General features: G+C 43.0%; 2 protein-coding genes, 1 long non-coding RNA gene and 1 other non-coding gene across 10 annotated transcripts in view; 2 read left to right on the forward strand and 2 right to left on the reverse strand.

The window, feature by feature from the left end:
- MATN2 (matrilin 2) overlaps positions 1-2,717 on the forward strand; it is a 65,989-nt gene extending 63,272 nt beyond the window's left edge. For 4 of the 6 annotated variants that reach the window (XM_042869769.1, XM_042869768.1, XM_042869771.1 and 1 more), the window contains 3 exons: positions 381-491; positions 718-807; positions 2,390-2,717. In XM_042869769.1, coding sequence (XP_042725703.1) covers positions 381-491; positions 718-807; positions 2,390-2,442 — 254 coding nt within the window. In that variant the 3' untranslated portion in view covers positions 2,443-2,717. The remainder of the gene's footprint in view (positions 1-380; positions 492-717; positions 808-2,389) is intronic. The other 2 variants (XM_042869770.1, XM_042869774.1) reach the window with 1 other exon arrangement.
- A 1,528-nt stretch (positions 2,718-4,245) lies between these two features.
- Positions 4,246-7,728, reverse strand: RPL30 (ribosomal protein L30). 2 transcript variants are annotated; one of them, XM_042869776.1, is made up of 5 exons: positions 7,655-7,728; positions 7,525-7,576; positions 6,361-6,506; positions 5,438-5,568; positions 4,246-4,415 (listed from the first exon to the last, which is right to left on the reverse strand). In XM_042869776.1, exons 2-5 carry the CDS (start codon positions 7,543-7,545, stop codon positions 4,366-4,368), a joined length of 348 nt encoding a protein of 115 aa, XP_042725710.1. In that variant the 5' UTR covers positions 7,546-7,576; positions 7,655-7,728; the 3' UTR covers positions 4,246-4,365. The 2 variants fall into 2 exon arrangements, with proteins under 2 accessions (XP_042725710.1, XP_042725711.1); XM_042869777.1 differs by lacking the exon at positions 7,655-7,728 and having other exon boundaries at positions 7,525-7,648.
- Positions 4,611-4,745, reverse strand: LOC122179471. The gene has a single exon (XR_006178702.1). It is a non-coding gene; the product is annotated as a small nucleolar RNA SNORA72 (small nucleolar RNA).
- Positions 7,729-7,805: 77 nt separating the features above from the next.
- LOC122179106 lies at positions 7,806-11,827 on the forward strand. Its single transcript, XR_006178538.1, has 3 exons — positions 7,806-8,035; positions 11,188-11,242; positions 11,728-11,827. It is a non-coding gene; the product is annotated as an uncharacterized LOC122179106 (long non-coding RNA).
- The last annotated feature ends 1,015 nt before the right edge of the window (positions 11,828-12,842 follow it).

A 12,842-nucleotide genomic window follows, 5' to 3' on the forward strand; every position in this document is an offset into this window, starting at 1 on the left:
GATCCACTGTAACAAATGCACGGCTGCATGCTCCCTTTTTACACCATCCAAATAAATTACTTCAAGGGAAAGCTTGTATTTCAATACTGTGCTCGATTTCTGTGAAGCATGTTCAGCTTTCAATCACTTGTTTCTCACAGGAACCTTCACAACTCCCTTTCAGTTCTGCAACCCGCAGCTTAAATCACATACACAGTAAATACAGCCTAACAGCTTGGTTCCTTCACATCTTTGTATTGCTAGTCCTCTCCATGAATGATCCTCTCACTACAATTAGTGAGATTACTCACTGATAAGGGAAAACTCTGTGCATGTGAGTAGCAAAAATACTGTACCATTAAGTGGGTATGATTTTTAGACTTTTGGGGGGTTTCCTGCAGGACCTGAATCAACCACAGTAGAAATCACAGATGTCCTTGCCTGTCCCAGTCTTGCAATACAGCATAAGTATCTTTTTGAAGACAGTCACACTCACTCAACAAGGACAACAGGTAATTAGGTTCTTTGCTTAGGTAATTCTGCCTGATCTTTTAAGGAGTGCTGTGTAATATTTTCCAGTATTTACAAAATCTGCCCCATGGCATTCCTGTGGATGTTGACTTGTTTTGAGAACAGGAAGCTGTACTAAACTTGCTCTGCTTTCAGAAGTCTTTGTCTTTCCCCCTCTCAGCCCTCTGGATTTATTCAGCATTTTGTCTATGCTTGACTGTTTTCCAGCAAAAACTTCAAAAGACCAATGCAAATGTGAAAACCTTGTGACGTTCCAGAACTTCGCAACCAACGAAGTAAGACGACTCACGCAGCGATATATCCTTTCAGAATGTTTCTTATGCACAGATCAAGAGCAGTTAAAAGAAATTATAGCCATCAAGTCTAAGCTGCCTCCATGGCTCAAATCAATCTACTGTAATGAAAAGCTGAACTACTTAGAGATTGTCAATCTCCAGGAAGCAGGGCTCTTCAGGCTTGAGGTCTCCTTCACAGAAGGGACCAAACATATTAATAAGGATCGTAACTTCTAATAATTTCTAACAGTAAGCATCTTCAGGATCAGCAAAGGAAGGACTAGTCAAAAACCAAGCCTAACACTCTTTGCTTTGTTTACTTCAGATAGTAACAAAAGATCATTTAGTAGCTACAGGGATCAGGAGGTATTTCCCTTCTTGACTGCTAGGTGAAGCACTTTAAGGCATTTTAAATAAGATTCCCAATGTAGAGGAATCAAAGGACATGCAGTCTGATTAATTTTGTAAGAATACACACAGAAAAAGGAGTTAAGTGCACACTGATAGCCCTTCCACAAGCTAGGCTGTCTTTTCAAGGGAGCTGTTAGTAGAGTAGCCTTTATGATATCTTAAACATCCATCAGGTCTCAGGAAAATAGCAGAAAACTGGCAGTGAGTTTCTCCTGTATTCTGCACCAAACATTACATACACAGCAAACTCCTGGATTTTCTTCATAAAACCTGCTTCTACATAATCAAATTAAGTAAGTAGTAAGAAGGCATCACACCTTCTGTTTAAGTCTTCTAAGAGTCATATAGATGACCAGTAAGCACTTATTTTCTGCAAGAAGTGCAGCTATATAAGCAGCTATTTGTGTGCTTCCTAGACAAGAACAGCTTTGGACTGAAATACTGTGGAGTTAAACATGTCTGTCCACAGTCAGGCTAACAGAGCCCTCCAGGGTCTTGCTGGCAGTACTAGTACCTTAAGGCCTCCACGTAGATGGCTCATCTTGGAGACGTCTAAGAATGATGCTATAAGCACTAGAATCACACACAGAATTACCAAGGTTGGAAAAGACCTCCAAGATAATCCAAGTCTAACCATACTCCTATCACCAGTATTTCCCACTAAACCACATCCCTCTGTACATCTGCATAACTCTTCACCTCCAGGGATGGTGACTCCACACCTTCCTGGGCAGCCCACTCTAGCACTTGACCACTCTTTTAGAGTAGTTTTTCCTGCTGTCCAACCTGAAGCTCCTCAGTGCAATTTGAGTCCATTCTTTATTCGTACTGCTAGTTACATGGGAGAAGAAGTCCACCACCACCTTGCCACAACCTCCCTTCAGGCACTTGTAGAGAGAGTAAGGTCTCCCCTTAGATTCCAGAACAGTTTCTCAGCAGGTTTCCTCAGCAGCTCCCATAAGATTTGTGCTCCATACCCAACACTGTCCAAGTGTTTGTTCACCTGTTCACAGACTGGGAATATGCTGATATACACTGATAGTAAAGCTGAGTGTAACAGTTAACATGTCAGGTCAGTGCACATGTCCGGGCCCTGGCAGAAATGTCATGCTCAGCAATATCTGACTCAGACACCTGGCATTTTTTAATATTACTGCACACCATCACCAGCTCTTTCCTTAACTTCTATATACTGGAAGAAATGACAAAGAGGATGGAAGACTTGGAAAACAGACTAAAATACTGATCAAAATTTAAAGCTTATACTACACTGTGTATTTATACATACAATGTTGTGAGAGCTATTTTGTTACACCAGTTCAAAGTAAAATAACAAATCCTTGTCTAAAGTTAAAAAGTATTTTGGAGCCCTGCATCTATACGTGTTCTGTCTTGCATTGACTGCAGATAAGTTTTGAAAGTTTATATATAAAAACAATTTAGCAACTAGCAGAAATCCTCATTAAGTAGAACTTAACCAAAAGAAGCTATGCAAAACATTAAAATGCTGTTATTTTTTCATGTGAAAACTCCACGTTTTGAAGTATTTTTAAGCTGTGAATTTATTTGGCTTGCTTTTCTGTACTTTCCTCCTCCACTCACTCTGTTGCTATTTCAAGCATTCTATCTGTGTGACGGTGTATACGTATACACACACATATGTGAAAACAGAACTGCATTCACAGCAGTTAGGTTTCACACACTCTTTCCAACACGTGCAGACTGCAGAAATCAGTTGGAAGTAGAAATACACATTTATACACCTTTGTTGAATGGTGATGAATGTAAATGAAGTGGGAAATCTGTTGAGTTACCAGAGCATCACAGCTGGAAATTCCAAGTACTGTTTCTCTTGCCAGATTCAGACACGATGATGTTTCCCTCTTTGGTCTTGGTGAGCATTCAGCAATTCTTGAACTTCCCAGAATACAACTGGCATTTTAATATGAAGACATTCTTTGGGCAATAAAACCAGCTGCACATTTGTTCATCAAGTGCTAATATGAAAATGAAACAGCAAGTTGCTTCCAGCCATTCTGGAAGTGCCTTAAGGCCAACTGAAGTTTTACTTCTGCCCTCATAACAGCAAAAGCCCTCTTCTTATAGCTTTATTTTCCATGCCCACAACAGTACCTGAACTGTACTGAACTAATCCAAATTCAGACCTCAGTAGATGCATACTCCAGCTATTCCTTCTTTGCTTCACATGTGTTTGCCTCTTTACTGTCTCCAACTTGAAATATATAACCACATCCATTCCATATCAGAAACACAGCTGCAGCAAAATTAGATTTAAGTGATTATGGATCTGATGATCATGCATGTGTACAAAGAAGCACCTTGTATTTTAATTCACTTCAGAAAGCAGAATGCAAGTTCTTCAGGTCTGCTGGTTCAAATGATTGTCATTAAGCATCCCTTTAACTACATGTAGCAAAATGCAATATGCCATGTAGTGTGCACTAACAAATATCCTCAAATTGTGGTAAAAAAAAAAAAAAAAAGGCAGAAATCCAGCAGATAGCACCATCCTCCTCAACAGTGACTTGAGAACATCACCTCAATCGCACTCTACCACAGTGCATTCAGAAAGCTTTCTTAAAAAAAGGGTACTGACTTCAGACCAGTTTGGAGATGTTCAATTTGGTATCTTACTGAAAGGGTAATGTCATGCATCACGTCTAGCAGTTAGCTGGTTTGCACCTGACATACATATTCTCTTGGAAAGAAGAGACAAGAAGAGTAATTTGCATTAAGAGCTTGTGACTAAGTTTAAAAAAAAAGTGTTAAAAAATTAAGTGTAAGTAAATCCTGTGGAGTCTCCCACCAACATCCCAAATTTGCCACTACCTCATTACAACTTGTTTTCCTATGAGCACTCCAAAAAAACAAAACAAAACAAAACCAAAACACTTAAGAAAGCCACAGCCTGCTGGGATTTGATACTTACCACGGTCAGGTCTTACTACTGAAGCTCAACTTCTACAGGAGGCAACAAGCAAGTTTTGTCCTGTGAAGGTTACTTCTAACAGAACAAGACAGACAGCAGTGATAACGAATCTTCATTTATAGTTTGTTTTCTAAAACCAGCAGAAGTATAATACAATACAAATTTCTCTTAAAACAGATCTGAAACCAGTTTATTGTAGAAAGACCACCTTTACAGCATTTACTTCTCACTGGTTTGTTCTGGCATGCTTCTAATGATGTCAGAGTCACCTGTAAAACAAAAATACATTATTGCAAGAAGATCCATTCCCAGAAATAGGCAAAATAAATTCAAGTGACTCTACAGTCAAAGCACTCAAGCAATGCAAAGACAGTTAATTAGGAAAAAGAAGTAATTTTGATGACTTAAAAAATATTGTGACTGCATTTTTGCTAATCTATGCACAATATGCTAAAATATGATAATTATGTCACTAGCATTTCCAAAGCCAGTACTAGAGCAGCAGTCCAGTCCTGGAGGACACAATGCACAGTTTTAATATAGCGAATGTCTAGCCTCCCCTGATCACCACAGCATCAGGACAGCGAGAATATTCGCATGGTACTGCACAGCAGAAAGCCTAAGCTCCACTTCTTTAGCTTACACATAAGCTTACAGCTACTATCAGAACACCAACAAGCTAAATAAAGGTTTCTAAAGAAACAGGGAATTTAAACTGATGCTACTTGGACAACATCTGGGAGTAGCTAAAACAGAAATCCACGTATGCATTTAATTAGAATGCCTTTGGTCAAATTGAACAATGTAAGATAAATCTGATTCTTGTCATAAAATTTTGGAAGAAAGGTAAGAAATCACGTACTCAGTAGTTCTCCAGAATGAGCTTGAACAATTCTCTGGAACAAAGAGTGCTACCAAGCAACAGTAATTATGCACACATTTAAAATGTTGACATTTAATATGATTTTCAACTCTGGCACTGGATTAGTATCCATCTGCATATAGCTTATTCCTTCTGTAGATATAAGACAACTCACAATCCAGCCGTTTGTTTTACCAAGATCCTACATTAACAAAGCTGAACAGGAAAAGGAGCTGTGTGCAAATGTAAGAAACCGATTCTTGGACTAACAAAGTAAGAACAGATCTTGGCACTAGTTTAAGCCAAAGGAGACCAACAAAATATAACCGTACATCTGCACCTTACTTGCTAAGCACTGCTACTCACAGGTGAATGCAAGAACCACTGCTACATACCCAATTTGTTCATTATATGGCAGGAGACACGTACCTGGGTCAATAATAGCCAGCGTGCACACTCTGTAGTATTTTCCACATGCTGTGCCCAATTCGATGTTGTTGCCACTGTAATGATGGACACCAGTCTTTGCAAGCATGGCGTAGTATTCAATCTCCGATTTTCTAAGATTCAAAAACTGGGTATTAAAGTACTGACAAACAATTTGATTGACTGTACAACAAAAGCAGCTTGAATTCCCAATTGTACTTCAATTCAGAATCTTTCTGCCTAGAAAAACACATTTATTTCCTGCCAAGAATAAAACAGTCTCCCCATTTCTCAAGTATCTATGTTGGTTCTTTTTCCTGTATCTGCAGTTCCTTTAATCTGTTGATACTCACTGCTGACAGAAGGGGACCAGAAGTTCAGTAAGGACTGTGTCAGGAGATGAAGATTACTGAAGACTTCATTCTCCTAGAACAGCTTCAAACATTTCTACAAGCAGTTCTATGCTTCAAGCATTTTAAATTGACATCAATTACTAGTTTTTCCTACTTGTAAAATTATTTTCCAGTACCAACTTCGATAAATCAGGAATTGAGTCTTACTACACTTTCACACAATGGTTTAGGTTGGAAGGGACCATGAAGATCACTTAGCTCCAACCCCACCGTGTGCAGGGACAGTTCCCACCAGACCAGGTATGAAATGCTGATTTCACAGTGTGAAAAAGCTTACAGAACCTTCTGCAAGGCAAACTCCTTGTATGAGAAAGCTATAAAACAGCTGGAAAGCACTGTAACACATCCAGACCTACAATCTGTATACACCAAACAACTCATCATGTTTATTTCACAGCACTATGGAGTATGTGTACAAACTACTCTGCATTACCAGCTTGCATGAATCACATCTGCAGTTCTACAAAGCACCTGCCTTAGTTTTTAACAATTTTTTTTCGTACACCTGCTTACCTCAAAGCAGGACAGTTGTTGGCTAGGATGACCAACTTGGCTTTGCCTTGACGAATCATCTTCAGAGTCTGTTTGTATCCTAGCACATATTTACCGCTTTTCATCACCAGCTGAAGCCTGGAGTTTATGGACTCCAGGGACTTTTTCTGCAAAAATAAGAGTTTCATTACATGTTATTTTACCTTTCACAAGGTGACAGAGAATGTAAGGTGAAGAAACTCCAATCACACACAATCTTGTCCCAGTTATTTGCAAGGCAGAATAAAAAAGCCAGCACGCCATATGGTTATACGAAAGCTTGTAGGTAAGCAAGATGCTGGTACTGTTTGCCAACTTTACAAAATACCTTTTATCCATTACTTTGGTAATGTAGTAATTACTACATTACACCTGGTAGCGGGTGGATGGTTGCACTAGATGGTCTTGTAGGTCCTTTCCAACCTTGCGATTCTGTGATTCTACTTTGTAATTAAAAGCATTGCCACTGCCAACTATGTTACCCAGTCACATCATGGAGTTCTTATTTTACCTTTATAAAACTCAGCCAGTCATGTTCAAATATAAACTACCTCTACCCCACAAACCTGACCGCATTCCTAGTTTGGCACTTTGCAGGGCATGCACTAATAGGCGTTCCTCTGGTTGACAGAAACAAATAACCACACGCAGCGGGTGCAGCCCCTCCAATAGGTGCGTGACAGCCAATAAGGAATAACGAACACCGCCATCTCAAGCGAACCTCATACTTTCTGCAGCAGCTTTAAGACTGAAAACTAAAAGTTATCAGGAAACACAAAACCCGAGCGCTGCGGCCCTTTAACCACGCTATGAACACAGCTGCAGCCTCCCTTGCCTCCGGCTGGGGCAGGGAACCCAGGAGCAACCAGGATGCTGCACAGGAGAGAACCGAGTACAGAGAAGCCGGCAACGAGGAGCCGCGCTACTGTGCTCAGAGCTACGGGCCCAAGGACCACTTCGGGCGCCTCAAGCTGCGCGCAGCTCCCCCCGCCACCCCGCCTCACACCGCGCGCGGGGCCGCTCCTCCCTACCTCAGGCCCGGCGGAGCGCCCCGGCACCACGGCCGCACCGCAGCGCGCAGCGCCCGCCGTCGGCGGAGGCCGGGCCGCCGCCACGTGAGGCCACATGCGGCCCGCTCCCACTCACCGTCTTCTTTGCGGCCACCATCGTCGCTGCCTGCAGTTAAGTCGGGCGGTACCTGGAAGACAGGAGCAGCAGGGGGTCGGGTTAGCGCCCAAGAGCGGCTCCTCGGGCCGCCCGGCCGAGCCCCACTCACCGGACACGCGCCACCAATATGGCCGGGCCGCCAGAAAGGAGCGAGCGCCCGGCGGGCACCGCCTATCCCCGCTGCACCTCTCGCGAGAACGTCTCCGCGCCGCCTCTCGCGAGAGCTTCCCCGCACCTTCCTGCTGCTGCGCACGGTCGCCGTTAGTAGGGTGGGGTTGTGGGCGTGCGGCCGTTGGCGCTGTCTCTGCTCGTCTCCCCTGCCTGCAGTGCGCTGCGTTTCACAGGGCGATTTTGCCTCTTCGTAGCCCGACGGGAGACTTTAAGCACCAATCCAGGAAGCCCCTTGCGGAGCCGAGCCCCAGCTGCCTCCCTTCCTTGTGAGGTTGGGGCTGGTGAAATGCAGCCCCTGGCCGCGTGCTGAATTACGATTGTACGTGTGCTACTGCGTGCGGGCAGCTCTGGGACAGATACTGCTCGTGTGGGCGGGTTTGGATTTGGGCACGTCTCGTAAAGCTGGCTTCTTGTTCGAGGCAAAGGTTCCTCCAGTCCTGCTTTCTCCATGGGGCTGCGTGAATAGGCACAGTGCTGTCTCTGTCCCTAGAGGGGTGGATGGCAAGCTGGACATGAGGCGGCAATGTGCCCACACAGTCCAGAAAGCCAACCGTATCCTGGGCTGCATCCAAAGGCGCGTGGCCAGCAGGACAAAGGAAGTGGTCCTGCCCCTCTGCTCTGGTGAGGGCTCACCTGGAGTACTGTGTTCAGATGGGGAGTCCTCAGTACAGGAGAGAGAGAGGCCTGTTGGAGTGTGTCCAGAGGAGGGCCACAAAAATGATCCAGGAGGTGGAACACCTCTCCTATGAGGACAGACTGAGAGAGCTGGGGCTGTTCAGCCTGGGGAAGACTGCAAAGTGACCTGATAGAGACCTTCCAATATCTAAAGGGAAGAAGGGGAAAGACTCTTTACCAGGGTCTGTGGTGATAGAACGAGGGGAAATGGCTTCAAACTCAAAGAAGGTAGATTTAGGTTAGATATAAGGAAAAGATATTTCACAGTGAGGGTGGTGAGGCACTGAAACAGGTTGCCCAGAGATGTGGTTGATGCCCCGTTCTTGGGGACTTTCAAGGTGTGGTTGAATAAAGCCCTGTGCAACCTGATCTAACTGTGCATGTCCCCGCTCATTGCAGGGGAGTTGGACTAGACAGCCTTCAGAGGTCCCTTCCAACTCCAATAATTCTATCATTCTATGATTCTGCTGTTGAAACTTCACACTCATAAGATGTACTGGAACGTGTGCAACACTGTGGTGAGGCCCTCGCACAGGCAGCCCAGAAAGTTGTGGGTGTCCCATCCCTGGGGACACTCAAGGCCAGGCTGGATGGGGCCCTGGGCAGCCTGAGCTGTGGGGGGCAGCCCTGCCAGTGGGTTGGAACTAGATAATCTTTGAGGTCCCTTCTAACCCAAGCCATTCTGTGATTCTATTATATGAACCCCAACATATACACTTTATGATGGATGAAATGACAAAACTAGCATGAAATCTTTTCTATGTTTGCCTAAGTTTGCATTAGCATGGGAGAACATTGTATTTGCTGAGTTCAAGAAGTTTGATGCTTTTACCAATATGCCTTATGTAATAACTAACTAAAAAGCAAAGGGAAAACAAGCTGCATTGAGTTACTGTTAATGTAGCTTATCTTAATTAACAAATTGAAATCATTTGTAGTAATACGTTGATGCACCTTTCTACTGGCATAGCTACCTCGGCACTGATTTTTTTCTGGTGTAAGCCTACACATCTCACCAAGTAATTCTTCAAGAACCGCCTTCTCAGTGGCACGCTGCCCAGCTGAACCACGCGGGGGCGATATGCAAGTAATAATCACCCAAACAAACGGGTATCAGTGCGCTAATCCAACCGTGCTCAAGGCAGGTTTCCAAAGGACTCGCACTATAACCTACATTTACTTTGTTTCAGAATTTGTAAGTTCACTGAATCGTGTATTTAGCTGCCGCGTTTTCTTTTCATGTGAAAATAATAAGTTGAGTGTGTTAGGATACAATCTGAAACACATGTATATTTCATACTTAGAAATAATTTCAAAACGTTCTCATCTAAACCTGCCTATACAGTTGTAAAAGGGTTAGCAAATAGAAAAGTAATGACTTGCTTGGGCAAGCCAAAAGGTCGGGCACCCATGGCTTATGTTATCTTGCTGTCACCCGTGTTATGTTATCTAAATGTGGAAGCCCTCCATCTCCTGGAGAGGGAGCTGTCTGCAAATGTGCCCTTTGCATCCTGAGATCAAATTAGGAGAAAATGTAATACTTAAGAACTTGTAAAACTGTGTCACATTTTGAAAGAAAGCAAATGAACAAACAAAAAAATGCCTTTCTGGAATAACTTTCCGTCAGAGACTTCAGTCATTGGGACCCAAATTGTGGCCTTAAATGTAGAATCATAGAACGGCTTAGGTTAGAAGGGACTTTGAAGAAATCTGTATGTGTGGGGAAACACGAGCAGAAACAGGTGCTTCCAATTGTGCCTCACACCCCAAATCTCCCTTGTGTAGTTGCAAAGGCACCTCCTGAGAGTCTGTGGTCCATAGAATGTCCTTTATAAATCCACAGGGCTGTTTCAAGTCAGGTGAAGGCAACATGAAAAGTAAGGAAAGGCTTTGACATCTTGAAAGTTCTTTATTGTACGCTCACTCTTTCACTAAATGTCAGCAGCTTGAGCAGATGGGCATTTACAGTACTCTGATGGCAATGGTCCTCAAGGTGTCTCACCAACTTCATCTTCACATATAGTGGGACTGTGTAAGAAAACACCAGGTGAAGGTATTTGGAGACATAAATGAGCAGTGTGGAAGATGGAGGACAGTCACATTGACCTATCTAAAAAACTGGAGAGTGCCTTTATCATTTCCTGGAGGAAAATGCAACAAATGCAATTCTGAGTAATCTAAAAGAAGAAAACTATGCATGAGCATAACAAAACCTCATTTTCATAGAATCATAGAATAGCCTGAGTTGAAAAGGACCTCAAAGATCATCTGGTTTCAAACCCTCTGCCACAGGCAGGGTCACCAACCACCAGACCAGGCTGCCCAGAGCCACATCCAGCCTGGCCTTGAATGCCTCCAGAGATGGGGCATCCACAACCTCCTTGGGCAACCTGTCATTTTCTTTGATTCTGGACTTGTGATCACAAATTACTGTCGTGAGTCATTGCTGTATTTTACCTGGAGTCATAACTTCATGATGCATCAATTTCAGTAGAGATGGCAGCAAAAGGAGGTCCCACCCTGAACTTCCTTTCTTTTTTTCAGATTTCAGGTTTTTGGCTGAAACCAGTAATCATTCCATAATGCTGTTGCACAATGGTGTTGACACCAGTGATGGGATGCCCTGCTGAGGGTGGGAGGAGCACCAGGGGGGAGGGAGGCAAAAGAGTGAGGCAGGGACCTACTGAGGTTGTATGCCCCTGACACTGGCATATCACAACACTGCAGTGCAAGCAATGGTAGCAAAGTGTACAGATCCTTGAGGAAACAGGCAAATTAACAAGTTCTCCTTCACAGATGGAGCTGCCTGAGGTCATGGATGAGGTCTCTTGCGACAGCTGAGCTGCAGTCAGTAAGTACTGGATACACTGTGTGGAGGCAGACCTGTCTGTGCAGCACAGGCACATGCGTTTGTGCACAGAGATCCCAAAGCAACTTGTTCCCCATATTGTAGAACATGAGACACTGCCTCCTCCAATGCAGTGATAATCATACCATCAACTTTCTAGTCGAGTAGTTGCCCTGCTTTTCTGAACGTTACATATAATCCTATGACAGTAAAGTGAAGGTCAGAGCAGTAATTCTGTATGCTCTTGTATGCAGCGTGTCATCAACTGAATAATAATGCAAAATATGCAAAGGTATAGTCTGGAAATATAGTTCTGTTCTCTCCTACATTTTTAGCCCTATCAAAATCTCTGCACAATTATACAACAACTTTGTGTGAACACCTGCATTCTTTTGCACTCATCAGGGCTATTAAAAGTGACAGACTATGTTGTCTGATCAAAATCACATATTATAGCAAATACAAACATGTTCATTCAATTTTCACAGGGTCATGCACTTGAACTATCCCCTTCATTGTCAGCCAAATACGTACAGATCTTCATTTCGGACCGCTGGGAATTTGGAATCCAAGTAATGTAGAGGTCTGTGGAGTCAGTATTCAAATCTCTGCTCAGACATCCTTCCATTGACTTCACTGTGAGAATGGACGGGAGGAAGGAAAGGAGCTGTAGAGGAAAATGGGCTGAGCAAAGAAAGGTTACCTATTAGACTACAGGGAAAATCTTGAGGTTAAATACTATCGTGAACTTCTGGATAGCTATACACCTTGGTTATGCTTTTGGTCTGTGAAAGGATGCTAAGGAGTGTATGCACAAGTGTATATATGCAGACATATATATACACATGCATACATAAATAGATAAGCATATAGCAATCTTAAAAAGGGTGCCACTAAAACAAAGTATTTACTTTTCTAAGGGCATAATTGTGCAGAAATCCAAATATGCAGATTTCTAAAAACAGAAGGTAGTCTGATAAGAAGATCTTTAGATTCTCAGCCATTGCCTTCCCAGGCAAAATAAAGAGTTGTGTTTTAGGAGGCAGCTTTCTGCACTGTGTAAGTGACCATCACAGAGCAGATGCAAGTGGAGCTACACAAATCTCTAGCCATGGAAAATCTGGCTTGAATTGTCTGCCACAGTAACTATCTAGAATATCTTATTGCCTGCTCAGCACTGTTCTTCTGGGAAAGAATAGCCAAAGAGTTGAGAAAAGGAGATGGTTTAAAAAAGAAATCTCATTATTAATATGTTGTTTTGAAAAGTCTACAGTAATTTACTAAGTCCCAGGATGTGTCTGTGTTGTTTCAGGGATCAACAGATAGACATCGATTTACAGTTGCAGTAGGAATCTTGTCTAAAATACTCAAAATTGTGAACAGCTGTGAGCTCCAGAATGAGTGACACAAGTCTGATCATGAAGCACTGGCCTGGAGAAGTTAAAAATCGCCAGGACCTTGTTGTCAATCTTTGCAAAGATTGCTTTTAGCAGCGTCTTTCTACTCGAGTAAGACAATATATAGGTATTTGTTGCTTTACCTCTGGAGCTATAGTTGTCACTGAACACTCACGGCTTACATTTTATTTTAATTCCCTGATATG

Source organism: Lagopus leucura, unplaced genomic scaffold, assembly GCF_019238085.1.
Source record: "Lagopus leucura isolate 7727_CA_CO unplaced genomic scaffold, USGS_WTPT01 Super-Scaffold_100002, whole genome shotgun sequence".
Taxonomy (NCBI): domain Eukaryota; kingdom Metazoa; phylum Chordata; class Aves; order Galliformes; family Phasianidae; genus Lagopus; species Lagopus leucura.

Excerpts from the sequence above, each read along its gene's own strand:
- RPL30 (XM_042869776.1), bottom strand. The coding sequence starts at position 7,545 with ATGGTGGCCGCAAAGAAGACG. Across the intron at positions 6,507-7,524 it reads TGGTGGCCGCAAAGAAGACG|AAAAAGTCCCTGGAGTCCAT; the intron begins GTGAGTGGGAGC and ends TTATTTTTGCAG. Across the intron at positions 4,416-5,437 it reads GCTGGCTATTATTGACCCAG|GTGACTCTGACATCATTAGA; the intron begins GTACGTGTCTCC and ends TTTGTTTTACAG.